This window comes from Sturnus vulgaris, chromosome 3 (assembly GCF_052056855.1).
Source record: "Sturnus vulgaris isolate bStuVul1 chromosome 3, bStuVul1.hap1, whole genome shotgun sequence".
In the NCBI taxonomy this organism is placed as follows: Eukaryota; Metazoa; Chordata; class Aves; order Passeriformes; family Sturnidae; genus Sturnus; species Sturnus vulgaris.
This window is the reverse complement of record NC_142245.1, coordinates 69954209-69981952: the sequence shown is the minus strand read 5'-3', so window position 1 is coordinate 69981952 and position 27744 is coordinate 69954209. Positions and strand designations below refer to the sequence as shown.

The 27744-nt window shown below is 38.9% G+C and overlaps 1 protein-coding gene across 2 annotated transcripts in view; it reads right to left on the bottom strand.

Moving 5' to 3' along the window:
• Positions 1 to 4290: 4290 nt before the first annotated feature.
• Positions 4291 to 27744, bottom strand: part of CDK19 (cyclin dependent kinase 19) — a 119682-nt gene continuing 96228 nt past the window's right edge. For both annotated transcript variants that reach the window (XM_014879276.2, XM_088161907.1), the window contains exons 7-13: positions 22476 to 22619; positions 22144 to 22213; positions 20890 to 20962; positions 17126 to 17223; positions 15533 to 15611; positions 11358 to 11624; positions 4291 to 8536 (exon numbers count right to left, since the gene is read on the bottom strand). In XM_014879276.2, coding sequence (XP_014734762.1) covers positions 8405 to 8536; positions 11358 to 11624; positions 15533 to 15611; positions 17126 to 17223; positions 20890 to 20962; positions 22144 to 22213; positions 22476 to 22619 — 863 coding nt within the window. In that variant the 3' untranslated portion in view covers positions 4291 to 8404. The remainder of the gene's footprint in view (positions 8537 to 11357; positions 11625 to 15532; positions 15612 to 17125; positions 17224 to 20889; positions 20963 to 22143; positions 22214 to 22475; positions 22620 to 27744) is intronic.

Genomic DNA, 27744 nt, shown 5'->3' with positions numbered 1-27744 from the left:
CTAATATTGTTCTGCATGATAAGAGAAGCTGCTTCCTTCCTGCTTTCCAGAACCAACTGTTTCAAAGTCACAGGGGACTTCCAGCTTTCATCTAGCAGCAGCATGATGTAGTAGCAACTCTTGATAATCCCCATTGGGACATAACAGCAGGGTGTGTTAGTAGATGCCCCCATTGTTTCTTAAATGAGTAGGGATTTATTTCTATGCTTGTGGGATACTGCAAGCTACAAGAAAATTTTCAGATGTTTAAAGAAGAGCACCATTATTACCAGGGGAAGTATTCTGAAACCACAAATCATGCAGATTTTCAGGCATTTATGGGAGGGCAAGACTAAAGTCTGTAAACTTATTGACATGATCAAGTCAGTTTGCTTGCTATGTGCAGGGAATTTCATAAAGATGACTAACTCGCCTCAACTTTGCTTGGTATACTATCTACAGTAGTGATGCTGCACTTATAAATACTTCTCTTTCAAAAGCAAGTGTTTCCCAAGAACTGCAGTTACTACACAATGTCCTGGTATGATTTCCCTCCTTGAATCTCCTCTGCTGCGGTGGAAGGATTGACATCAGCCAGGGAGAAGCTGATCTCCTTTGGTTCCTCTTCCTTAGCAAGTTAATGTTCTGAGTTTTACTGCCAAAACCGAACTACTGGAAACTGTCACTGTCCACACTGCAGTGTCTGTACCACTGCAAAAACAAGTCATACAATTACAAAAGGTTGAAAACCGAAAATCATAATTACACTTCCACAAATTGCTCATTCCACATCATACTAGATAATGGCAAGATGTTTTAGAACAATAGATGATTTAGAACGGCACAGCCTAGCAGCAATTATATGATCTGATCATTTACAACCATCTCGTAACACTGTCTGTCAAACTGGGGGGCCACAGAGCCTTTTGCGTAAGACTTTAAGCCTTTAATTTTGCAGTTCTCTGGCTCACCTTTCAGCCAAGGAAGTGTTTTCTGTAAAAGCTGATTGCTTTTCCACAGACCTGTGTGACCTGAGCTTACAGGTTAAAGTTCAGCATCGACTTGTGTAAATTGTCTGCAAGGCTCTGAATTGACAACCATGCCCCTGACCAGGTCATGCATGCAGAACTGAGGTTATCTTTTCAGAGCAGGGCTGTGTCACATTGTTTTCTACCCTTGTCTGGGCATTCTTAACAAATGTTAAAAACACATACTTAAAAGTATTCATAATTTCATTATGATCTGGAGAACTTCAGGCACCTAAAGTTGATAGCATTAAAACTTTAAAAAACTTAAAATCAAAAGGCTGCACACTTCCACTCCTTCTTTTCCCTCCAAAACATCCCTACTTGTGAATTCCTACTTGTGGATACAGGGAAGAATCTTACCAGTGTAGGCTTACATACAGGCTATAGAAAGGATGTCTGAGCCATACATCACCTGGCATATTTGTTTCATAATTAAAGCTTTGTCTGCTGCTGATAGGTATGAAGAATTCCTTTCTTCAGTGCTTCATGTATCAGGTTTTTTGGTATTTGAGACATGCTGTCTTGTGGGATGGAGATGGCATAAAATGTATTATTGTTGGCTATCGCAGCCAAGATTCAGTAGCTAGTAATTGTTTTAAAAGTAATATCTTAAAAATAATTCAGATCTTCCTTTACTAATTAATTTACCACATTTACTGACAGTGCAAGCAAAGCAAAAATCCATTCTGGGAATGGACTAGTACACAGGTATCCTTTCTGTAATGATTTCATATACCAGCTTTATTCAAACCACTTCTTACTGAACAACATTGTAAGACATTTTAGCTAAGGGAATGTATTGCTGAATACTTTGTTCAGCCACGTGTTCTGTGCATGCAATGCACATGCAGAAGTTAAATACTCTCAGGCTATCTGTCCTCTTCATAATGCCTCAAAGAACACACAAAATCATCATAAAAAGGGCTTGGAATAGACCCTTCAATACACATAGCAGTATGCCAATACACCAAGCTGGAAAAATTGATCATATTCCAAAGTAACTACACTAAATAAAAAATATTAGGTAGATTGATATTACTTTCAGACTTGCAATAATAATAGTAATAATAATTAGTATTAAAAATTAACATACTATCATATAGATATAATTAATAACTAATAATAATACACCTACTCTGGATTAACTTGGATATCTGTTACATAACAGCTATGGTGCTTCCCCACCAATTTCAGCAGCTCAGCTATGACTGTACACACATCTTTCATAACCTTGCTGGTGATTTTAATCTACCTCAACAACTGTTGTTCTAATAAATATTTCTTGCAAATGAATAAAATCATTGTAGTAATTATGTAATAGTAATTTTCTAAATTACTATAAAACTACCAAAATAAGCCAAAGCTTCTGTTTTTATCTGTGATCATAAACAAGGATATGGAGCTTCCTGGAAAGTAAAAAACATTACAGGCACACCATCATTAACCTTCGCTGGCTATTGGAACAATGCTTGGTCAGGCTCTGTGATCAGACAGATGAAATTGGTATTTGGCACTAATATGATGCTTCTTGTGTTGAAATAGCACATGGAAAGTGACAGCACTACCTCTGTGTATTGTCCAGCAGTAAAACAACACGATGCATGGTGTTTTATTCATTTTCCAGAGTGCTGCAAGCCCCAGTCATGAAGCTACTGTATCAAGAACACAATTACTGTTCTTGTCACAGGGAGCTTGTGAGGGGCATGCAGGGAGGGGATGGATGGATGGAGGGATGCAGACAGGCTGGAAGGCAAAATGAACACCACAACAGTTTTTATTAACACAACAGATATGACTCCTTGCACACCAATAGCATAAAATGCTGAACTGTACACATCAAAGCCAAGGGGTTTTAATGAGGGATGCAGAAGACACCTAAGAGGGAATTTTTCAGAAATTTATGTGACACCTCTTCAGGAACAATGGGCAATTAGAAACAGAGCCTAAAAATGCTTATTCAGAAGCCTAAAAATGAAGGGCACAGAGGCTGACCTGGTGGGACAATCAGACCAAGACATAACTTACATAACTTCTTGATTTCAGTAAGAGGGATGGTGTAACAGCAGGCTTTGGCAGTCAAGAGCAAGTGAAGAAAGAAGCTTCACAACTAACGCAACAGAGATGGCAGAGCCAGGGCAATAACACAAAGCAAGAAGCAACAAGTCAAAGCAAAAGACTAATAAACAACCCACTCTGCAACTTTCTCAGCGGCTGTGAAATCCAAGCTGTTTAGCTGTCAAGGACAAAAAAGGACACCACAATTCAGATCAGTATGATCAGGCTGGATTAGACTGCAAACTATATGACCAGGTAGGAGAAACAGAGACGTGCTGTAAAAAAACTGAGATTGAGACAGCTGGCATAGGAGGTTTTAGAAACATCCAAGTCAAAGCTGTTTACTAGGCACAATCATATCAACAAAATGACAACAGAAGCAGAAACTGTGAGGGTTACAATGTGGGGAATATTCAGTTGCACTGGGGCTGAAGAATAGCTCTGTCTTGAAGTGTCGAGAGATGCACACTAAGCTTTTTGTCAAAAGTCCACTCCTATTCCCACCTTTTTGTGAAAGGCACATTGAAAAACAAAGCCTCTTAAGGCAATGGGCAGTGCAAGTAAATCTCAATTGTTCTTACCCATGCAACTGTTATGGAGAAAACAAGTGGGATTTTTGGAAGAAGTCATCCATCCATCCATCCATCCATCCATCCATCCATCCATCCATCCATCCATCCATCCATCCATCCATCCATCCATCCATCCATCGTCAGATGGAACAGAAATACACAGACTAGCAAAGCACACAAAATCCCACTTTGAAAACCCACCAATATGCTCTAACTCCATGCTGCCACCTGAAATACTTGAAATGCTCCAAGATCCAGCAGGAGAGGAAAGCAGGAAGATACTTATTTTCAGAACAGAGTAAACCAACTTTCTTTTTCAGAAGATTCATCTACAGGATTGTCATGCAAGTAATAACGAATTTCAACAAGTGCCACTGGTGTGGCAAACCAGCACGCTTACAAGCAGAGAGCAAAACCTCCATCGATCCTGCTTTCCATAGGGCTTCATTCTATTTTGATAGACACACAGCCGTGAATATCCTCGTGGGCATTTTAAAAGCTGTCATTTCAACTCTGAGGTTTTTGCAAGCTTTGTTTTGTGTGGTGTATGATATCATGAACATCCTGAATATAATTACAGCTGCAATTTTGTGGGCTGTATTTTCCCTACTGGTAGCCCAAAGTTGATGTTTATAAAAACTTTCCTGCACACTTACTTGATTTGTACTTTTTATTATTATTACAAATGTATATTATTTTATTAAAAAAATTCACACTGAAGCAAAGTCAATTCCATTTCATTACAACCAAGAATATAAAATAAATGCAATGAACTCATATTTTAGTTTTAACAGTCATTTCAAGAGTGACATCAGGACAACTTAAAAGCAGTAAACTCTCAACTCTAGAATGAGAAACAAATATTTCGCTTTGTGGTTTTGGAAGCCCATTGGCACGGGCACTGCTGAATGCGGCCACCACAGATCTAGAGTGGCAAAGTTTTGTGGCAGCACCAGGCGCATACACAGTAATTTTCTAATGGAAACTGCAAAAATGAAAGATGCGTGCATAAAATTATTAGGAAAAAAAATAACTGAGTAGAGACAGGCACACTTCCACAAATAGTAAACATGGGAATATACAACTAGAACAATTTGAAAAGTTACTACCTTACATATATAAAAAGTTCTTTAAATTGCTGTTAAAAAGGACATCTTCTGTCCAGATTTTGTGTAATACTTTTTAGTGTCTACACAAGACAAATTTTTAAAAAAATTAAATAGCATTAATTTACTACTAAATATTTAGGAGATAACAGTGCATTAAGGACTTTTTTCATATCATAATACACATCGCTCCTGTCTGGCGACATTTTTAGAAGATTACGTATGGCCTTATGTACAATACATTTATTTAATCCTAAAACAATTCTTTGTTTAATGGTGTTAAAGTACCATTCCTGAAGATTATGAAGGGGAACTAAGCTTATTATGTTTATATAAAATATCATACATATTTGAACACTTCTAGCTTCCCACCACCCCTCCCACTATGAATGCGCTTCCCTCCCCCTCCCCAGATACAGTGTCACAGATACAGTGCAGGAGTTGCAGCTTTCCCTACATTTTTCCTTCATTGTGCAGTTTGTGCTACATAAACTTCACCAACGTGGACCAGGCTGCTCATCCCATTAATTCCCCATGGGTTTGTTTCCTCTGAGCCCTGACATGAATAGCTGTACTCAGCAGCAGCCCGCTCTCCCACCAGGATGGAGAAGACAGCTCTGCGCTCTTGATGCAGGTGTGGAACACTTTACCGAGGGTCTACAGGTTATGGGCAGAGACAGAGCTGAGCAATAAAGAAACTGCACAGGCAAAAAAACCCCATAAAAATGATATGGTCCTGGTTTCCCACGACAAACTGCACAACTCACTCCTGAAAGCGGAGAGTTTTTACCTCATGGGATAAACCCTAGGCAGCAAGGCTTCTTCCACTATGACTGCCACCCACGCTGGCAGCATACATAATAAAACTCCCAAGAAAAGGCGAATTATTTCACCCCCAGGAAGAAACTAACAGAGTGTGCAGAGCCTACATTTTGCAGCCAGTGCTGTTGCTTTTATTTGCTCTCCTCCTGGTTGTGAATTTGAAGGAATAGAGGAAGTCAGCTCGGCTTCACCTGTGCACACAAAAGCCCGAGAGAGGAGTGGTATGTGGTCATCTATCAACCCAACCAAGGCAAGAAATGCAAGTGCAGCTTAGAGAGGTTGTGGCAGTCACTCTAGAAGCTGGAAGCTCACTCAATTAAAGCACCTTACATTGCTGTGAAGTTTCACACCCTACATACAGATTAATCTACACCATGATTTTGCCTTACTGGCACAAGAGCCCACCTCATTTAATTAACCAATGATTCCCTGCCACCTCCTGATCTTGTACGAATTTTGATGATCAGCTGCAGGTCACAGCAGGGAAAAGAAATGTTAGATAAGTGTAGTACAAAAGACAGAATAATTTTGAGAGAAAGATGAAAAAAAAAGGAGGGGACAAAAATCAATCTGCCATAAGTTAATTTCCAGAAATGTGACATCAAATCATAGAAGTGTAAGTATTACTTAATGGCATTGGCCAAACATCCATTTGATCAAAAGTACCTCATCCTAATATCATTAAGGGGGGGATACAGAAAGAATGCCACCCCAGAGACATTGAAATAAAGGAACAATTAAAACCTGTTCTTTCAGAGTACTTCAGTATGTATAAAATGTAGCATTCAAGAGTTATACATTGAAAGTATCCTTTGGAAGATTATTCTTCCTCAGAAATATTTTTTCCATTCAATTGCTTCCTTTGGTTTTTCACCACCTTCTTATTCATTTGATGACAAAAGCAGGTTTTAGCTGCTTTTCCAGAGTAGCTGGGTGTTAAAATCACATGATGGTAGGTATGACCAAAGCAAGCCAACTGCTCACGAAAATTAGGAAAACAGCGCAAGCTTGAGGAGGAAGGGGCACTAAAGATGACTAGGAGATCAAACCCAGTAGAACCACATATGTGACTAGCTGTGACAAAAAGCATTCTCCTCAGAGCAAGCAGATCTACTCATCTTGCTACATCTGATCACAACTTCAGTGTAAACCTGTATGGGTACACCATTTTTTTTTGTGTGGGTACAGGACAGAAGAGAACATCCTGCAGTATAAAAACCTGTTACCACTGACCATTTACACCTGAAGTCCTCTCACTTGGCCTCTTCTCCGGACACCAGCTGTAGAAGCTCTGACACTACATTGCCAGTAGCTTTCTAAATGCATTCCTCTAGGTTTTCTGCCACAAAAGTCAGCCTTAATTCTGAAGGCTAAAGCAAAATCGAAGCTGTCCCAAATTACATGTTGTGTCTCTCTGAATAACTGTGGTTCCAGAAGTTGGACAATAATCCTCTGATTATGCTTCTGAACTCTTGCTTAATTACTGGGGATTTTCTGCCAGCTACCCATCCACTTCCAGTCCCTTAGGCACAATCAAAACATGTTTGCTCTAGGGAAAAAGAAACATTTCAGTGCAATCAAGCGCATCTGGTGTAACTAATCTGGTTAATCACAGCAATGTGAGGGACACAGAATATGCATTATAAACAAGAAAAGGAACAATTTTCAACATGCTTTTCAAACTGCACAATAATTTCTCTTAATTATAAATTCTAATATAAAATGATTAAATGCATTTGTTTTTGCAAGTCTTAGTATTTCTGTTACCCTTTAAATTTTGAGAACCGACTCAGGAATGTGAAAGAAAGCTAAATTTATAGAACTCTCACACACATTAATAAGCTACTTAGCAGAAACACAGAAAAAGCCCGTCATCCACATTCCTATTGAGACTGGAGGGCAGTAAATACATTTTCCTGACTATTTTGGTGTCCAGCCTGGGAAGACATTCCATTCTTCTGTTCCAACAGATTCTAAAAGCATCTCCTCTTTATGTGACTGTCCTGGTTTCATTTAAAGAAATGCTTAATTTAAAACTAGTCAGAGCATGATCACTGTGATTTCAAGAATTCAATGTGAATGAGTTAAGAAATATCAGCAATCTTCTGTTTGGCATTCAGTCCAGTAGCATGAAGCATATCTGTCACTGCAGAGACTTGGGTGGGTTTTTTTCTTTTTTCATTTTTCTTTTTTCAGTTTATTAATTTTTAAATTTTTTTATTTTTAATACTTTGCCTGAAAACTAGACTAATAAAAACAGAATAGTAAAATACTCTGGAACAGTAAAATTTTGCTGTTCTTGACATCCATGAGCAAAACAGTAATATCCTGTGAAAATAACATAGTGCTTTAAAAAGGTGCAATATACCTGTATAGCTAAACTGGTTTGCCTAGTATAAAACTAACTATATACAAGCTTGAAAGCCTGGGAGTTCAAGATTTTAAAACTTTAAAATCCCATCAAAGAGATTGAAAAGACAGATTTATGGCAATCACTACAGCATAAGGAAGGTGCACCAGGAATCCTTCAAAATTCCAAAGGTTAAAGAAGTTAAGTGCTGGGTTCAGATCAGAAGGGTTCATTAGAGTAACCACAATGGAGCACATGCAAGGGCAGGGAAGAAGGAAAACTTCACAAGAATCTCCTTTATGGCAATAAAGGGATGGGGATGGGACAGGGTGGGGGGAAGTCTTCAGTGAGTGAAGTTTTCCTTTTGTCATCATGAATTTTAATTCTGCATCATAGTTTGTATTTTTGGTCTTCTCATCGTTATGAACTTCATATTGCTGGAGTCTTCTGGCTTCTAGTCCATTCCTTTCTGAGTGCAGCCTGTCAGGCCCCTCAGTACCTGTGAGACTGATGAGATTGGTGATACTGAGAGCTCTGCTGAGACGATGTGGAATAGCCCATTGTACTCTGGGACTGAGAAGATCCCTGAATGTTGCTTTGGTAACTCAGGCGTGAGCTGGAGTGCTGCAGGAAAAAAGAGAGGGATCAAAAGAGTGATCATAGCAAGTCCAGCCTGTTAGAACCATGCAGCTCAGGAGATTTTTAACCTCTCTGGTGCTCATTAAAACATCATTGTTGGGGAAGCTGACTAAACAGTGCTACTATTTAGGGTACTATAAAACAAGTCATCACTCTGATCTGCAATCAGCTTTAACACAGCACACAAAATATACAAGAACCCAAAAGTACAGCAGGTACATACCCATTTTCTGAAGAAAAAATACACAAGAGATGAGAGCAGACTCCCTTTCAAAATTCATCTGTTTCTTAAACTTACATCTATCGTTATTGTAAATGCTATTAATGCAAATGCTATTAACACTAAGGCTACAAACACCTTTCTCATGATAGGCAATATTAAATGTTATAGAGAAACATTTTATTCTTTTCTAAGAAAAAGACAACCATGACTCACGAGCTACTCAATTTATCTAAACGAAAAATTGTCCATTAGGATTAAATAATAAAATTTTAAGCGAGTCTTTCAATCTGCTCCCTTAACTACTGCAAACAAGGACAACTGTTTAAAGATGGGAAAGTGGCTGTAAATAACCTAACATTCATTTTCTTGAATGTCTTTTTTTTTTCCTCCTTCACAATTTGGGACAGTCAGCTCAATGGACTCCAACCTCAGCAAGACAAATTAATGGATCTTGCAACCTCCAGCTTGCTGAATTTGCGCTTTCATTATCATAACTGTTCCCCATCCAGAATTAGTCATGAGCTGCCCAGTAATGCAAGCTGCAAAATCACTTAGCATGAGAAGTGCTGCTTGATGGACAGGAGACTGTCCAGCAAGGTAAACCCCACCACAATCCACATGATAAGGCTGGTTTTGTAACACAGTGTCTGAAACCTGAAATTTTTCTCAAAATCCTGGAAATTTTTTCAACTCCTAGTGGAAAAAAAGTAAGAATTGTGACAAATTCTGTAACTTTATAGGAGCTTTTTCTGGATGAAAAGCATCAGCTCATCATGCTAACTAAGCAAAATACCCAAGGTCACATAAGGAAGGCTCAGTAAAATTCAACAGTTTGCATTGTCATTTGTGGAAGCAACATATACTGAGGCTTCTGAATGACCAAAAAAACTTCAACAGAGACTTCAGACCACAAGTTAAATGAAACTCAATGCAAAGAAAATCTTCTATCTACTTCGAAATAAGATAAAACGGAGTAAAATTAATGCCTTAAGACTACAAGAATGCATTAACTTGCCCATGCTTATTTTTGTTCTACATACGAGAATCTGTTTTTAACGAAGTCAGATTTGGACAAATTGCAGACATTCCTTTCTGGAACAGAAGATAGCCAGTAAGAAATTAAAGGCAGATAGCCAAACAGAAGTGTAAAAATGGATAATCAGACCATGCAATTTAGTGAATGACGTAAAGGAAACATACAGATCATGATTTTGATGCCTGCGCTGTTAAAGTTTAAAAGGAAAGTGTCACAGAGGGCAAAAAAACTGGAAAAAAAGAGAATATTTAGACTGCTAGCAACTTGTAAGGGGGAAGTTTGCCAACAATTCAGAGAACTGAATAGGAATTCTATAATGGATATCATCAAATACAGCACACCAGTCCTCAAAGTATAGACCAAACCAGACCCAGCCATAAATACTGTGCAGTCAGACAGATGTACTGATCTCAAGCCTGTCTGGAACTTTTCAAAAAAGAAACCTAGTTGTCTTTCCCCTTAAATTGCCCACAATGCCTTCATGATCATTTGTAACAGAAAGAGTCAAACAAAAATGGGAGAAATATGTCTGGCACTGAGTAATCAATTGTCTGTGGAGGAGGTCTGGAGGGCTAAGTCAAGACAACTCTAGAGCTGGTGTCTTAAAACATACTTATTTTAACTTTAAAGCAGCTCAAAAAGACCATTCTCCAAGGTGGGGTCCTCTTGGAGGCTAGGAGCAGATAGAATCCCTAGCATAATTTAAAATGTATCCTAAATATCTACCTTTTAAAAATTCTTCTTTCAACTAATTACTGCTCCAGCAAGTATAAACTCAGAAGTACTGAAGATCCTGGTAAGTTCAATGATCTCTATATTTGATGTAAGTCACTTTTTTGGTGAAAAATATAATTCTAGTAAGCAAATACAAGTGTGGAAATTCAAGAATTATTCAATGATAGTACTTTTCCTTATGAAGGGTACTGTACTGGAAAACATGAAATCTCTTCTACTTCGGTCACATTAGAAACAATGCATGTCTTTCTGCCCTACCCTGGCATGAAGCAAACGGATGAACCAAATCATAATTCCTGCGCTTACATGCATTTTTTTTTCTTTAACATTAGAAGTGGACTTAGATACCAGAAAAAATTACAGAACCACTTAATACATGTGACAATAGGAGGAATGAAATGGGAGAGCCTGGTTCTAACTTTTCTTCTTCTCAGGATTGTCTCACATCTGCTCCTCACATGGGATTTAATATTGCCAAGACTCGAGTACCCTGAACTTGATGCAATGCTGCATTTACATCCACTGGCTTCAGCAAGATTACTCTAAAATATAAAGTTAAGCAAATTAAGCACTTTAAGTTAAGTGCTTTCCTGGACTGGACTAGTCCTCAACACTTTACAGGGTGCAGTAGATACAACAGAAACCGGTATATCTATTGAACACGGCTAATCACAGAACAAACCCTCAGCATGCCTCGGGTTACATCAAAAATTCATTAAAACGCGATCTGTTCTTGCGGCTGGGAAGGGGGGAAAACGACATTTCAGCCCTCGGCCCTAGAGTATCAGAAGCAGCAAAATGTGCAGAGGTACCTGATAATCTGAAGGCATGACAGGCCCGCCTGAGTTAGCGCCTGAAGGCCCTATGCGCGGTTTCTTGTTGGGAGGCACCTGGTTGAGGCTGGAGTCCTGGCTGTGCTGCAGCCCCGCGGCCGCGGCCCCCGCGGCCTGCCCGGCGCCCGCCGCCGTGCCGTTGGTCTGGCTGCTGCTCTGCTGCTGCGCCTGCGGCTGCTGCGGCGCGGCCTGCGCCTGCTGCTGCGGTGCTGCCTGCTGCTGATGCTGGTTCTGCTGCTGCTGGTTCTGCGGGAGGGAGCGACACAACACGGTCACACCTGCGCTGAGCCGGGTTTGTGAGCTCCGCGGGGCTGCCAACCCCGGTGTCACCGAGGGGAACACACAGCAAGGCTGGATGCTGGGAGGAGTTCGCCACCGGTACAGACCCGCACGCCTTGTGGGGTGTCTCACTTGTGGTCGTTTTGCCTTTTTAATGAAACAAGCTGGACTTAAACTGGAAAGACAGCCTAGCGTCTCCTACAGCTACCCAGGTGCTCGCAGAGAATAAAAGGAACCCTTTATAAAGCAGTAATCACGCAATGAAGTAAAGCAAAGCACCCAAAATTTCACTAGTGCTCAGTGGCAGACGTGGCGAATCACATTAAATTGTTCTAAGCCTTGTTCACGCAGAATCAAAACCACTTTCCCAGCTTTCACTTTTCACCTGAAGAAGGCTGACAGCATTACTGACAGAAAGGTAAGTAAATTGGGACCAAAGGCATTATGTCATATTTTCCTGGTTGCAAGGAAATTCTATGGCAAAACTAGAAAGGAGGTTTCATTACTATTTCAGTTTCCCGTGCTTTTAAGCACCTTGCTGTACTGGGAATAGGGCCCAGCACGGTGCACAACATATAGGGTAAGAAAATCTCACTGAAATAGCAGGAAAGTGAAAACGGACCAGAGATGTTGAAGACAAAAGAGGAGGAAACAGCTGAAAGAACAATCTGGCAAAGGAAGAAGACTAGCAAAGGAAGAGAAAGCAGATAATTAAGATGACACTGTCTTCTAGCAGGAAAATAAGCAGAGAAAAGCGACACAGAAGGGAAAGCAAAGGCTAAGCAAAAGAACACAAGAACAAAAACCATTGAGAGCTCTTCTGGCTTCAGAAGGCTACAGACTAAAAGGAGTATTTGAGGAAGTAGAGGCAAGGTCAGAAAAGGAACAGAGTGCAACTCTGTCCTCCATGGTTACAGTTCTGGGAAAGACAACACATTCATCTGCTTTCCAATACCAGCGGTGGCTCCTCCAGCCCAGCACTAAGTCACCTAATAGAAATGCAAAGAAAATGCAGTTGCACTCCAAATGTGAGATATGTCACTTGCTCATTATGGAAAAAACCTTCAACTGACATGGATTGAATTAAAAAAGCCTTACTATCCCTTCCCCTAATATACTGTAAAGGACATTCCAGGATAGGTTGTTTTTTTTCCCCTAGAATATCTGCTTATATAATGACCAAAGCTTTCGTATGGCAGTCTTTTAATTAAAAACTTACTTTATTAGTTTCTCAGAAATTATGACCACCAGTTGCTACTAGCAGAAAATCTTGACGCCCCCCCTTTCACCAAGAGGCTTTTAGTTACCTCAGATAAATAACATAAAAGATCTGCATCTTTGCCATTCATCACAATGCTGTCCCAAGATACATTCCAACAAAATTTGCAGTGATGCAAGACTACAAAGAAGACTTTCATCTTCAAGGACTTAAGAGGCAGCCTGCAATTCCATTTCACATTTAGCAAAACCCATAATGTATCCTCCTGCATGTAGTCCTCAAATCTAATCTCAGTCAGATTCTATTTCCTGGGAGATTTAAACTTCAATAATTTAAAAAATTAATCAAAGTAGCTTGTAAAAAAACTATTAAGAAGCAATTTATTTTTCATAATGGTTTGAGCTTCACTTACATAAAAAACCACCAACAACTAAGGTATAATTTGTGTTGGAATTCTGAAGCTTTTGTTTTCATATGAGTGTTTGGATGCAAGTAAGGTAGATACTATTGTGCAAGCTGAAAAACTTCAAATTTTTTAATGTGTAAAGAAATATTGAAGAGATTCTCACAATCAAGACAAGAGCTTATTGTAGGTCCCAGGTTTTTGCTTCAGATTTTAGCACAAAATTTAGTTGACTAGCCTGAGTTTGCTCTTGTGTGGAACTACTACAGCTACTGCCTGGCTAGAGACTGAGACCTGCTCTGTCAGTCTCCAGCTGGGACCTGGCTGCATCACCTTAATGCACAAAAATGGCTTTTGCCAGCAAAAACCTTGTCCTCAGGTCAGTCTGGTTCGTGGCAGTTCCTAAATGACCAAGCTTATGAAAGGTCTACACTTAACAACCCATTGCCATATGTCACCTCTCAGGCACAAATTACCAAAATGAAATTTCAGTCCTACCTAGAAACAAACCTAGCAGAAACTTGCCTAACAGAATTTAAAAGACAGAAAAAAAATATTTTTCCTTTGTTTTACAAACCCTCATTTTAGTCTTGCTAACTAACAATTAACCATTTTGAAGAATGGATACTTATGCTAAATGTTATTTAATTCAGATGCAAGTTCCAAATAAATAGAGACAACTTATCCAGGTTTCCAAATAATTTTACAGATATTTACAGTTTAAATATAAACTTGTCTAAAATAAATAAAACCTTTCATTTACAACAACATAAAGCAACAAAACATGGCAGAGATGCAACTTTCAGAATAGCCTTTACCTCCACATTTTCTACACTGTAGGAACACATTCAATGAGTAATGTGTGACTTGTAGTACCTAAATAGTCTAAGAAAAAGTTTAATTTGGAGTGTGCACAAATACCTGACTGTCCACAACAATCTTGAAGACCATTTATATATTGGCTCTTTTAAATATAAACATGTCATTGTCATCATCCCTGCAACATTCCCAGAGAAAAGACAGCTATTTACCTTCAAATACTCTGATTGAAATGTTAAAAAGCCAGAGTAATTTTAATTCATGAAGTTTCTTCTTGTTTTTTGAAGCTGTGAGAGTAACTCACAAAGCAAAACTAGTAACTAAATGACATTCAAATCAGTGTCATGAATTTAATTTTAGTTTGGCTCAGGGGTCTGTTTCCTCCTTTGGAAAAAACTATCTTGACACAAAAATCATGGATACTACCACTTGTTCCCAGTAAGGAAGAATCTGCAATATCAGTTCTGAAAACAAAATCTGCTCTCTAAAATACAGGTTTAAACTCAGCTAGTTTGTCATGCTAAGCTGAAAACTGAAAGCAGAAGATTCATGGAGTCAAATGGTTTCTCCGAAAGACAACAGTCCTTCTCACGTAATCCTCAGATAACTACAGTTCAGGACTGTTCTCTTCACATTTTGTTAGCTATACATCACTGTTGGTGCCTCACTGTACCTTGCTCAGTGAAAATAACACTTTGTTTCCTACACTGTAGCACCATTGTCTGGCCTTCACACAGCACTACGGGACAATTGCTGTGGTCACACAGCACAGCTGAGCTACACACACCAAGCAGATCAGACTATGTCGCAAACACACCAAAATTTATTATGCACACAAACAAGTTCTTGCTCATGTCTATGGGGCTATGGAAAAGAATACTCAGAGCAGATTGTTGCTACCAGAACAGTTCAGAATCCTTATTACTCCTTTGTCTGAGGGCCCTTAAAACATGATTAGGAAACTGTGTGCAGATGGATGAAATGTTCTGATGTAATGCCAGAATCAGGCTGCCACTATTTATTTGAGACCCTGACAGCCATCTACATTCAAATGGCTGGATGGATGCCAGTCATACAATGAAAATGCCATTCTTTTCATGTGCTCACAATGTATTTTCATCATGAGATGCTGGAGGAGGTAGCAAGGTCGTCTTGGAACGACAGCAGCTGAGAGCAGGCTACAGCTGACAGAACAGCCCATCAAGCTCATTCTCCACAGGTCAGGGCAAACCGTGCTGGTGATACCACCTGGGACACCCCAAGGCATCTGATACTTTTCAACTGTCTGAGCAGCAGTTTTAAGAGAGCTTTGCCTTGGAAACACATTTTTGGTTAACTCTTCATGTTTCATTAGTTTTCATCTGGCACCATGATGCTTTCTTATTGCATACTTGAAAGTAAAAAAACCCCAACCAAACAAGGAGTTTATTATACCTTATCCCCTTTCTCTTCAGGTTCATCTTCATTGAGGAATTCTCTTTTCGGATATGGAATCTGACAGCCAGCAAACACACTGAAACATAGTAAAAAGTAATCACTCCACAGATATGTACACATGGCATACATTTACTTAATGCTATGTTAAAAACAAGTGCATACAGCATAACTTCATTTCTTGTATTTGACAGATCCTGTTTCCACAAGTGAGTGGCAGTGTGAGCACCTAAGATAGGTGCTGATTGTAATGTCAGATCTCTTTGCTGTTGGCACAAGGCTGTCATTTATAAATCACAGCATGGTTGAACATGTGCAAATGCCAGAACGACCACTTGTTGATCCAGATGGTAAAATGAACACACACAGTGTCAGAGGTTCCACAACACCCAGTTGGAACATGCATGGCTCACTGAATAAAGGGACTGATCCAAAGAATATCAGTGTCTTATGAGCCTGCCTTGGCTTACAACAGGCTTCAATATATTTGCCAATCACAACTGCAGAGTTACTTTCACTGGGCTTCTCAGGTCTTGTTTAGGGAAAAAAAAGATCACTTTTAAATTCATCTGACCAATGGAATTTGGAAACATTCCTTCATGTTTATGTCAGAGACCTTATCATAATGTTATCCTGTAATCCATGGGGAGCTACAGTTTTCCACAGGATAGCATCAGATAAACACTAAGCAGAAAATTACTGGTAGATCTTGACCAGTACCAACTTCTTAGATTTCTGTGCCAACATTCAGAATACAATCAACATGACATAGTTTTTAAAACAGTGTAAACAGTTCCTAATATTGTTGCTATGTAGTGTTTGATTTTTTCAAACAGAAAAAGAAATTTAAAAACCCAACTAGTCTCAACTAGACTCCTTTTGCATTCCAGGGACTGTTCCCTCCTTTTGCTGTTTGCCTGCTAGTTGAGGAAACAGCAAAAGCAAAGGTAGAAGTCTACCTGCATCCAGTTCATACGGATCATAATGCTATGCACCACCATGCTTTCAAAAACTGGGAAGAGAAACTGACAAAGTCTGCCAGCTGGAATTGAATATGTCATTTGAACTTCTCATGACAACAAAATATAGAGATATTAATTCTGTACTCTCAAGCCTTCTGAACAAGGGATTTGTGGGATTTTAGGCAGCCATTTATCTCTTCACTTTTCTCATACTGTTATCCTGTGAAAGAGGGCATGGGAATGGGCTGTAGGTCAGAAAACTGTCCCACTCCTAGGGAGAGGCACAATCAGCCAGACAATGGAGAACAGGGCTCTGTGAGGCTGTGTAAGGCAGAACAGGAGAGGGCAGAGACTGATTCTTTAAATGATGCAGTAATGTTGTCACTCTGGCTTTGGTAGCATGTTCAGAATTACAACACTATTGTGGTACTGGGTTCATGACCACTCAGTTCTGGCACCAGTAGATACAGAGACTTCTGTACCAGTAGTTTCTACTGAGCATGGCTGAGCTTCTTACTTCTTGTGGACATGGGTAGGTATCTGTGAATTTTTCAGCTGTCATGTCATTTCAGAGGCTAGCATGTAGTAGAAAGAAGTCACCCCAGATGTGCACAGAGGAGGGAATACATACTCTGATGTAGGCAGAGGATCCTCTTGAAAGTAGGGGTCCTGCAAAGCCTGCTCTGAGGTAATTCTCTTTGTAGGGTCCATAGTAAGAAGCTTCTGAAGCTGCAAAGCATAACATTAAAAATAGCAAAAAGCTTATCAAACTATCATTTTTCAAACTATGACTTGTATGTCTTGGATTGTGGATTGCTGAATTATTTCTGGCTTGTTCAGACAAGCCTAAGTTAGCATTGCTTGTTCAGTGAAGTTCCCAAGAACTAAAATGCACATCCATCAAAATACTGTGGTTGTGAAGTACTTCTCATGTACTCATAAAAAGTCATGTCTATCAGGTAGTATTAATTGCTCAGGCTGAGCGACTGCACTAAAGCAATGCTAAATTCAGCTATTACAGGTTCATAAAACATCATTTTTAAATAATAGCTTTTTGTTGTGGTACATGTATAGCTTTTATACTGTTCTGAACTGCTGACACAAAAAGAAAAAAGCGTCAGAATGGACTGAACACGACCAGGACTCTCCATATTGCTTTCAGGATGGAAGCAATAAATCTTCATTTCTTGCACTGGCAACATTCCAGAATCAGAGCACTCTGCTACTCAAGCAACTCCGAAACCCACTCTAATTGGTACCAAAATGAGAAGAACAGACCCTTTCTAGTAACCTTTCTTCCTTGGAGGAAAACAAGCACAAATTTATTAGCTAGAATGCTTTCAACTGCAGCAGGCTATAGAAGAAGATTAGTATAAATATATTAGTAGTATAAAACAGGAATTATAGGCACATCACACCATTTAAAATAGTTACTTATTTATCACATTCTGATAAACTTATGGTAGCAAATTTGGGTTCTCAAATTACATTCTACAGTATCCTGCTCTCACACAATACTCTCTCAATTCAAGCCAGTAGTGAAAACCAATTTCCTTCTGTAAAGGACATCTCAGCTCAAACTCTCTTTCAGGTCTCCAACAAAACCTGCCTGGATATTCAACAAAAGAATGTGATTTTGTCATGGGTATTTGGGGCTTTTTGTTCCAATAAATTAAAAACCTGACAAACAATCCTATATTCTATATATATGCTACAGCAAACAGCCCCAGTAAAAGCACTCACGCTCCTCAAGAAAGGAAATACAAGGAATCATATTTCTCAATAGTTGTAGTTAACCCTACTTGATAGATAAGGTCTCAAAACTCTGTACTTTAGCCATTTCCTTCCCAACTCTTCTTGTTCACATACTTCATGGGCCATGGACCTCAACAGACTCACAGCAAAACCAAGCCATTTGGGCTGTCTCTCCATCCATCTTTTCATTTGCAACTAGCTCCTAAATGGATTTCTGCTGCTTGCCTAGAGATACACCTCAAGATATTCCTGTATTGTATACACCTGGGGGGTTTGAATGGGCACTTATTTACTGTCTTTTTGTGTGGTGATATAACTTTGAAGTCTGTGCATCTTCACAGGCTCAACTTCTAATGATATACTGGCTCTCTACATAGTGACATCACACAATACAATCCAGACAACAGTTTGGTACTCAGTATTTTTACTTCAAATCACCTTTCCCTACATGAAAACTTTTTGTCAGCTAGAGCAGCTTCTGGCACCATTACAGGTTATACAAATTTCCCAGTTCGTCCACAGTGACTTGCAGGGACAAAAAAATGCATACTCTATACAAGGCCACTCCTGATCTTTGGTACTAAATGTCATCATTGACAGAAGAGCAAAGGGCATCAGCCTCTGCCCCCGGGACTCCTTCCCTTAACATTCCAGCTTCACTTCTGAGAATACAATCAGCTAACCCATTCCAAGTAATACCTCACACAATATCACTCCCAGCAAGATAACCTGCCTATTGGTGATGCTACTGTGAACCGACTTCTTTGAGAAATTCTGATTATCTGTAGTTTCTGGGAAAATGAATTAAAAAATGTCTGGAGACAATTTGTTTTCAGGGCAGCAGCTGCTTAGACAACATAGGAAACCAATGAGACTAGATTTCATCAAAATCTTATACTTCCTAGGAGGCCTCAAGCTCTCAGGCTCCACTGGCCTGACATGACAGCTATGAATACTATGCTTGTAACTTATCCAGGACAGCAAGAACAGATGCCTCTTCCTGAATGGAAAACATTCTGCCCTTCATGTAGACATTATCATTCAATGTCAATCAGCAGAATGGCATAATATCATTCTCTTTGTCAAGAGTCACTTGCTATCCTGCACTGATCTACTTGATGCCATCTGTTCCCCATGTACCACACTTCCTGTACTCATTAGCACAGTCTCAATCAGTGACTGCTACAAAGCAGATGTCTTCAGAGGTCACCCTGCAAGATGGAGGTCATCTCATAAAAATAACTACCTTGGATATGAACAAGGAGTTTCAGGGAGCCTGCTTCACAATACATGTACCTCCAATGTACAGCAATGAGATATTAAGATAGCAGTGCATGCTCCTGGGCATTCTTATTCAGAGCTTTGGGAGACTGACCTATTTGAGATCAGCCTCTGTCTCTGTGGCTGATCATTAAACCACCTTTATTCACTCCTTCAACCCTGAGAAAAATCTAACAAACTGACTTCCTTACAGAACTAAGTCTTCCTCACGATGTTCAGAAAAAAGGCAAAGTATGGTAGTTTTGTGGCTCTTGTGGCTCTTCAGAGATCTGGTTAATATTTCCCCTGGGAAAAGCAGCCTACCCCCCCCCCCCCCCCAAGATGACTCTCAACTCAGCATTCAGCCTTAGAGAATTAGTAAATAACTGACAGCAAGCAGGTTTTCTGGTGGATTCGACCTTTGGTAGGAAAACATGGCAATTCATGTGCTAACACTAATGATGTCTCTTACAATTGTCATCTTTTCAGTTAGATCTTACCCTCCAGGTGATTCCAGTGTGTGGCTAGTAAGCTGAGTTGAAGAAAAATGAATCAAAATTTCTTAAAGTCTCACTCTTCTTATGGAAATTCTTCCCTTCCACCCACTTGGGACCAACCTATTCTGTTTTCACAGCTATTTGTGTCATCATCCAGTACCCACTAATGAGTCAAAGTGCCAAATCTTTGCCAGGACAGAGAGAGGACTGCTATGCTGAATTTGTAACTGAAAACAGACCACTGAAAGTTAAGCTGGACTAAGAGCCTCATTACAGAGCTCCCTGTACACAACATTAGCAAAACCACTTTGAACTTCATTCTTAAATTTAGACAGCACTAAGTCATCACAGAGACATCCAGAAATGATGCTGTATTAGAGAGAGCAACACTATGTTGGTCTACAATGGATGACTCAACTAGGCAACCAGCAAATATATGTTTAGGGGTTTTGTTTGGAATCATCCCCAGAACAGTGGTGGACTACTGTCAAAAGGAAGAGAAATAAAACCAAATCACTACAGGAAATAACTTTCTCCTTTCCTCTTCCCTTGAGCTTTTGGAGGCTCTTTAGCTCTCTGAAGCCACACAGAATCAAAACACATATTATACTCACTCTCTTATTTGCACAGCAGACCTAAAGGTAAGGCTGGGTATACAAGTGTCTTGCAGATCTTAATTAGAGAAGACTCTCAGATCTTCAATACCAGCAGTTGAAGCAATTTGTGTATGAAGAAAACACATTTTAAAAATGGCCAGTTAGTGATAAATAGCTTTCTTTAACACTGGTGTTCATTAGAATGAGATAGGAAAACAGATACAGATATTACCCTTAGAAATGCAATTTCATTCCTGTCATCACAGCAATTTTCAAGTTGCACCTACCAAAAGAAAAACTTTGCTGTCAGGCTTGACTTTGTGTTTCTCCATGTATTTTATGAGGCTACTATTGGCATATCTGAAAAATACAGTTAAAGAAAGACATGTCTGAAATAATAGTGCATTAAAAACATGGAACTCTATCAAGTGACCACAGAAACATTTCCCAACGCTCAGCAAGTAAACTGTAAAAAGAACTGCTATTGGAAGACACGTCAGCTATTTATCTAGCAGTTGCACACATGAAGTGTGCTTTTCACCAGTAGGAGTGCTATCAACTGTGTAAAGATTATCAAGCATGCAATTTTTACAGCATATGGATAAGCTGTTGATAAGGACAATGACAGAGAGACACAACTTGAAGTTTATACTCTATTTTTCTAAAGCAACTCTGCCACAGAAAGCATTCAGCAGTTCATCACAGCTCAACATTTAAGCTATTGTTTCCAGCTAGAACTTGGCAGAGCAGTTAAGGTTACCATTCTGTCTCCCCAGCCTCCAGAAAAGCATACAGTCCTTACAGATCCCAAGCTCAGAATTGCCCTAAATACCTATGACCTGTGCCTTGTCTTCAATTTACAGCTCCAGAGGTTATCCATAGCCATTTTCAAAAGAAAGAAGCTTCATGCACAGGTAAGTTTCATATCTTGTGTAAAGCCAATGTAATGAATCTATGTCAGAGCTGGAAACAGAATCCAAAATTCCCAAATCCATGTTCTCTACCTTACTTTAAGGAGTCCAGGTGACTCCTTACCAGCTCTGCTCTATTATCACCACTTGCCTAATTTAGCCAAAGCACCAGGAAACAGTAAAAGCAGAAAAATCTCAGATCCCGGACAAGTTTTGAATCACAAGCTATTGAACCTTCAAGAGAAATTTGTCCAGTATCTTGCTGCCTCCACATATCCACTTGTCAAAAATACCAGTACCTCCCTACTCTTTCTCACACAAAATGAACGACATTATCTCAAATATGTAATAGAAACGGGTTAAGGAAGCTCATTTGTCTATGCCTGCCATAGATTATATTACACTTATAACAACCCCTCCTACAGAAATGAGGTGGCCACTCAGTTGATGTTCTTAACAAGCAGCTGAGGGAGAGAACACCATTCATATAAACCAGCTAATTGAAACAGGACAGCTGCCATGTGTTAGAACCCAAATACTTCAAATCCCCTCCCTAAAAATTCAGAGCATAGGAGCTGATTTCTGCCTCCACCACACCCAGTGAACTGTTGTTACATTATCATTACTTACGTTGTTCTTCTAAAATCTTTCTGAAGAGTTGGATATTCTGGCATCTTTCTTATGTCTTCCCAGTCTTTATCTTTGGTAGTGTAGAAAAAAGAAAAAGCATTTACAATTCTGAACGTGTAGCTTAAGTAATACTCAGGTAGAAATAGCTACAGGAGCTGACTGACTTCCTGTTTGTTGGCCAGTGCTATTGTTCTTTAGTTGTCAGCATTTCCAAATCCATCAAACTGACAGTTTCTTCGTACCTATACAAACAACTAGCAATTTCCTTTAGGAAAAAACCCAACAAACAACTCACTAGCGTTATGTCTCCTGCTTTAATGAAAATAAATTACCTGCAGGGAATCCCATTACACTAAAAATACGGTCCAGCTGATCGTGATGAAAAGGATTACTTGTTTTGATGTCCTCCTGGCGACAGTGAAATATAGGTTCTGAAGTCAATAGTTCAGCAAATATGCAGCCAATTGCCCAAATATCTACAAAAGAAGAGGATAATTAATGAAAATTTACTGTACTCAATTGCTCTATTTCTTGTTTCTGCACAATTTCTCAATCTGCATAACCACAGTAAGACAAAATGCTTCACATTTAAAAACAATGCATTAATATAATATGTTAAAAAGGGTAAAATCTGGAGATATGTTTTCTTTAAACCAAAATTAGAGTCTTGAAAGCCAATTTGTACAGTGGCAGTCCAGCACTTAACATATTCGCAGTTATGTCAGAAACCTACACAACATTTGCTTACAACATAGCTTAAAGGACATTCAGTTGACCAAAGATTATCCCTCACAAAGATACATTGAAATAATACTTCTACCACATATTTCAGAACAATTCCAAACAGATAATTGATAACCAAATAAATAAATAAAAGGAGAAGACTAATGGCTCATATGTTTAACCAAATGGTGCAAGCTAGTTAAAATGAGGAAGAAAAGATCCTAGTTTTAATCAAGCATAGAAGAGTGAGTACCACACTTTGAAAAAATTAAAATCCTACTTGACAACTGGCTCCCACAGCAACAATACTTTAACTGTCTCATCTACATCCTATGTATATAAAGAAAACAATAGTATGATATTTGACAGTTGGATTTGATGATCTTAGAGAACTTTTCTGCCTTAATGATTTTACATACTGAAAGAAAAAAAAAACCAACAAGTTACTTTTCATAAAACTCTCATTTATATACTTTTTAGACTAAATCCATTGTCTATCAAAACATTAATTTGCATGAGAATAGTTTTTCAGATTACATGTATGCATTCTAGTTACTGCTCATTAGAATCCATCTTGTGGATGGATTGTGTTCTGTATGACCCAAATGGTTTCCTATGCACCTTAAAATCAAAGTGAGAATTTGCCAGTGAGAAGAAGGTTGTTACCAGCCCCCCCACCCCCCACAAAAAAAAGGGATTTAAGGACTTGCTACACTGATAAATATTCTACACTGGGATACTAAGGTACAACTTTGGAAAAGGTGTTGAGATCAGATTAATAATAAGCATAGTCTGCTGAATACAAGAGTGTGGAGACTTGTGTAGCAATTGAAGTTCAATTAGATGACCCCAGGAAATCTTTTTAAATTTTTTTCTAATTTAACAGAATAAATAAAAAAGCAATTTAACTTTAATGTACAAGTCTAAGAGATACAAAATTCTTTAACCAGAGTTTAGTTTATTGGATTCAGACTAAAGAAAACACTAAGTAAAGTCTCTTGGTTGTTGCAATTAATCTGCAACTCCAAACCCTACTTGCTGTCAATGGCGGTGTTTGGCCCATGCTGCCAATGAGACGCAGGGTATCCTGTGATACCCTGAGAGCACTGCTCTCCTTATGTAGGAAATAAAGAAATGAGCCATCACACTCTATTTGCCAAAACTGGTCAGTTCCATTCCCATCATGTTACAAGTGTGGAGCTTGAGGTGTCCCAATATATAACGCTATCTTCCAACCTCCCTTAAGGAAAATCTGATCAAGTCTCATTCAGACTTTACAGTTTTGACAGGGTATAACTTGCTCTGTGCATTACATCACATTCTCGAGGTTTTATCTTCCTTTGATTTTCCTATTAGCTTTATCTGCATGAAAACAAGATCTTTAGCTGTAGAGATTTTTATCTGCTCAAGCAACTAATGCAGCATATTAATCACAATTGCTGCCTGGGTAGTAGGCATAAATTATCTACTCTAGAATGGAAATTACTTATTAATTGAAGTATGGAATCTTAATTTAACAATATCTATTCACTCATTTTCATAACAGATAGCAAATAGTTTTGGAGATGTCTTATCCAGCGGCCAAAAGAACTGCAGCTCTCTCAGTTTTCATGGCTTTCTACAGTGCTCACTGAACATCACATTGCAAGATAGAGGCTGGGCTACTGCTCATTATTCCATTCATTACTACTCTATCCAGACGTTTTCCTTTTAATGGAAAAAAAAAAAAAGTAAAATCTAGTATTCTCTGTGACAGCAAAGCTGAACTTTGAAATCTCCCTGATGTGACACAGCAAACTTCAAAACTGTTTCTCCTTCATCACCTGCACTGTAAGAGAAGAGCCACTACTATACAGTGTACAGAGAGTGCATTTTAAACCCTTTGAGAATTCAGAAAGACAAGCATTGTACCAACTGGATGTTACATCTGTATGAACACTGGAAACTCCCAAGATGGTGTTACAACTTTCTGTGGGATAGCACTATTGCCATCAACTTTGATCAACTGTTATATGAAGAACTAACGTAAAGTAAGTCAAAAGACTCGGTACAGAAAACCCGAAGCTTTAATTTATGTAAGAAAAGATTAAATAGATAGAAAAGGCCTTGCAGCCATGCAGCTCAAGCAAGTCAGGGTCTTCTCTTCATGAACGTTTCATGTAACCTGATCTCAAACACATCCTTGGCATATATTGATACCATTCACAGTTAATGATTTTCTGCCAAGATTAGCTAGTCCTTCTGTTTTTTTCTTCTAAAAGACATTCATAATTTGCAATGACAATGTCCCACATGTGGCACTTTTTCTAGCAGGAATGCTTCGTCAAATTCTGCTAAGTTTAAACACTTCATAGATACAAGCAGTCTTAATAGGTATTTATCTCCTACACTATTCACAGTGGTCAACCAAATACAGAATTTAAGTCTAACTATGGGATGAAGGTCCTTGTTTAGTGTCTTTAAGATTTTCCATTTATGATCCTTAAAAATTAACGATTACTATATCTATTTCAAATATATTCCAAGTAACATGTACAACTCCACAGCAGTGGGCACTGAGAGAGCAGAGCTTTATAACACAAATAGTATATTTCAAGTACAGCATGTTATTATCTTAATGCACATCATCTGCCCCTAGTACTAAAGGAGTTTCTTATAATGTTATATAAAAATTCCATTATAAATAAAGTTTTTTTAAAAGCAAGCACCAAAATAAGTGTCAAAAATTATCCAACAATTAATTCTCTCCTCTCCCCTCTACTAATGATCAAGACAGTGAGTGGCCTCACCGCTCCTGAGCCAAAGCTAAAACTTTGGTTTAGATATTGAAGGTATCCATTTGTTATGTCCCAGACGCACTGAAAACTGGGACACAAAGATCCTGCAGAGCTGCACTGGGTACTAAAAGTTTTCCCATCTGATGCCTTGGGAGGATGTTAGGTTTACCAGAGTAACACAATCATTGCTGTAAAGATGGTTCTGTTTCCTACAGTCTCTTCTACTGTCATTAGGCATCAGGACTGATCTGTGGTAAATGGTTTTTACTGTTGGGCTGTGCTGTTTTGTTGATGTTCTCCGCCCTCAAGACTTACAGATTCCTCGCTTTCCCCAAGTTTACACTTCCCCAGTGCAAGTCGATTTTGGTCCCTGGAGAAAGGGGTGGGAGTGACTCTTAGCCATGCAACTTCCTCAGGTTCCATTCAAACCTATTATCCGCTGAAATATTCTTCCACTATGACAACGCTTCTCAAGTAATACGTGATTTTATGAAAAGGAAAAAAAAACCCAGCCTTTTATGGATGGACACTTGTGATTGGTAGACAGACTTTCCACACAAATGCCTGTGTGCACAGATTATTAAAATATTTGTATGGCTGTCTGTGTCCCAGTTTTAAAACCTGGGACTCTAATAGCTTTATAGGTCAGCTGAGAAAATCCTGCATGTCCTGCTCTACTTTAGCAGTGTAGCCAAGAAGCAGGAACAAAGGGATACTGTTTCAATGATAGGGCTGATTAAGCAGACAAATGCTCGTGTATTTTCACTTCTATGGCACAATAATCTAATTTCTGTATTTGTTCCAATATCTTGGAAACATTCTTTAAGAATAGTATGACTATTTAAGACAATAAGACAATTCATTAAACAATAACCTTGACTCACAAAATGAAACATCTTTTCCCATGCATATTAACCAAAACTTTTCACTGAACACAGGACAGAATCCAAGATTAAATACATCATAATTCTTAACGACATCCAAGAAAAGAAATAAATAAACAATCTCTTAGTCTCATAGAATTCTTTAATAAAATTCTCTTAAAGAAAGCAAGTAAAGACTTGGAAAACATCTGTTTAGATACAATCAATCTGAGGAATACTTCATTAGTGAGGTCTAGCATAATAGCATCAGTACTCAACCAAAATGCTTTTTTTCCTGTTGTTTCAAACACAAACTCTACACTCTTGGACACCTATGAATGCTGGCAAAGGCAGTGAAGAGCAGAAGGACAGACAGCAGAATACAGCTTCCCTGCACCTGCTAAGGGCTAATGCAACAACCAGGGTACCCAAGAGCTAGTTAGCAAGGCCTTAGCCCAAGCAGGGCTTTTCAGGCCACCTGTAAGAGCTACAGCACTTACTTAAGATCCTCCAAAACTTTCCAGTCAAGGCAATGACATCAAACACACCAGCAGACTGGAAACCTAAAATGGGGCTGCATAGGCAAACATGTTTAATTTTTTCAAATAGCCATCAATTGGTCTAATGAAAAGATATTCCATTTCATGCTAAGCACAACAGCACATTCTAGACTTACCTGGAATCTTTATACACAGGAGTCTAGGAGCATAGAGGTAGTATAGAAAAAGTTTATTCATTTTTATGCTGATTTTAGCATTAGAAATTAGACTTAAGAAAATAATATATCCTTAAACAGGGATTTCTTTAGTCTGGTAAGGTGAACAGAACATGCCTGCTACATATGTTCCATTATCATACACATACACAGGGGAAAGACCTCCCTATTCATACATTAAGGTCCCACTTTTTACGTGCTTCATTTAAACTTTAGTCAGCAAAACAGAAGGTTGAGGAAGTGGCTACCAGCCTTTTAAATTAGACACCTTCTATGAAGAACTGAAAACGGGGTCAAACATTTACATGTGACACACTTTTCAAGAGGAAGCAAAAAATGGTGTCAGGGCTTAAGGGTCAGAAATTTGCTTTCACTCTTCGATGTTAGGCAATGTTGACCAATTTTTAACAAACAGCATCTCAACAGACCTTGACTGAAGAATATCTTACACTGTAAAGCCACAAAGATGACTGTGCTGCAGACAGAAACAACACCTGCCACTAATCTGAGGGATGTTCACAGC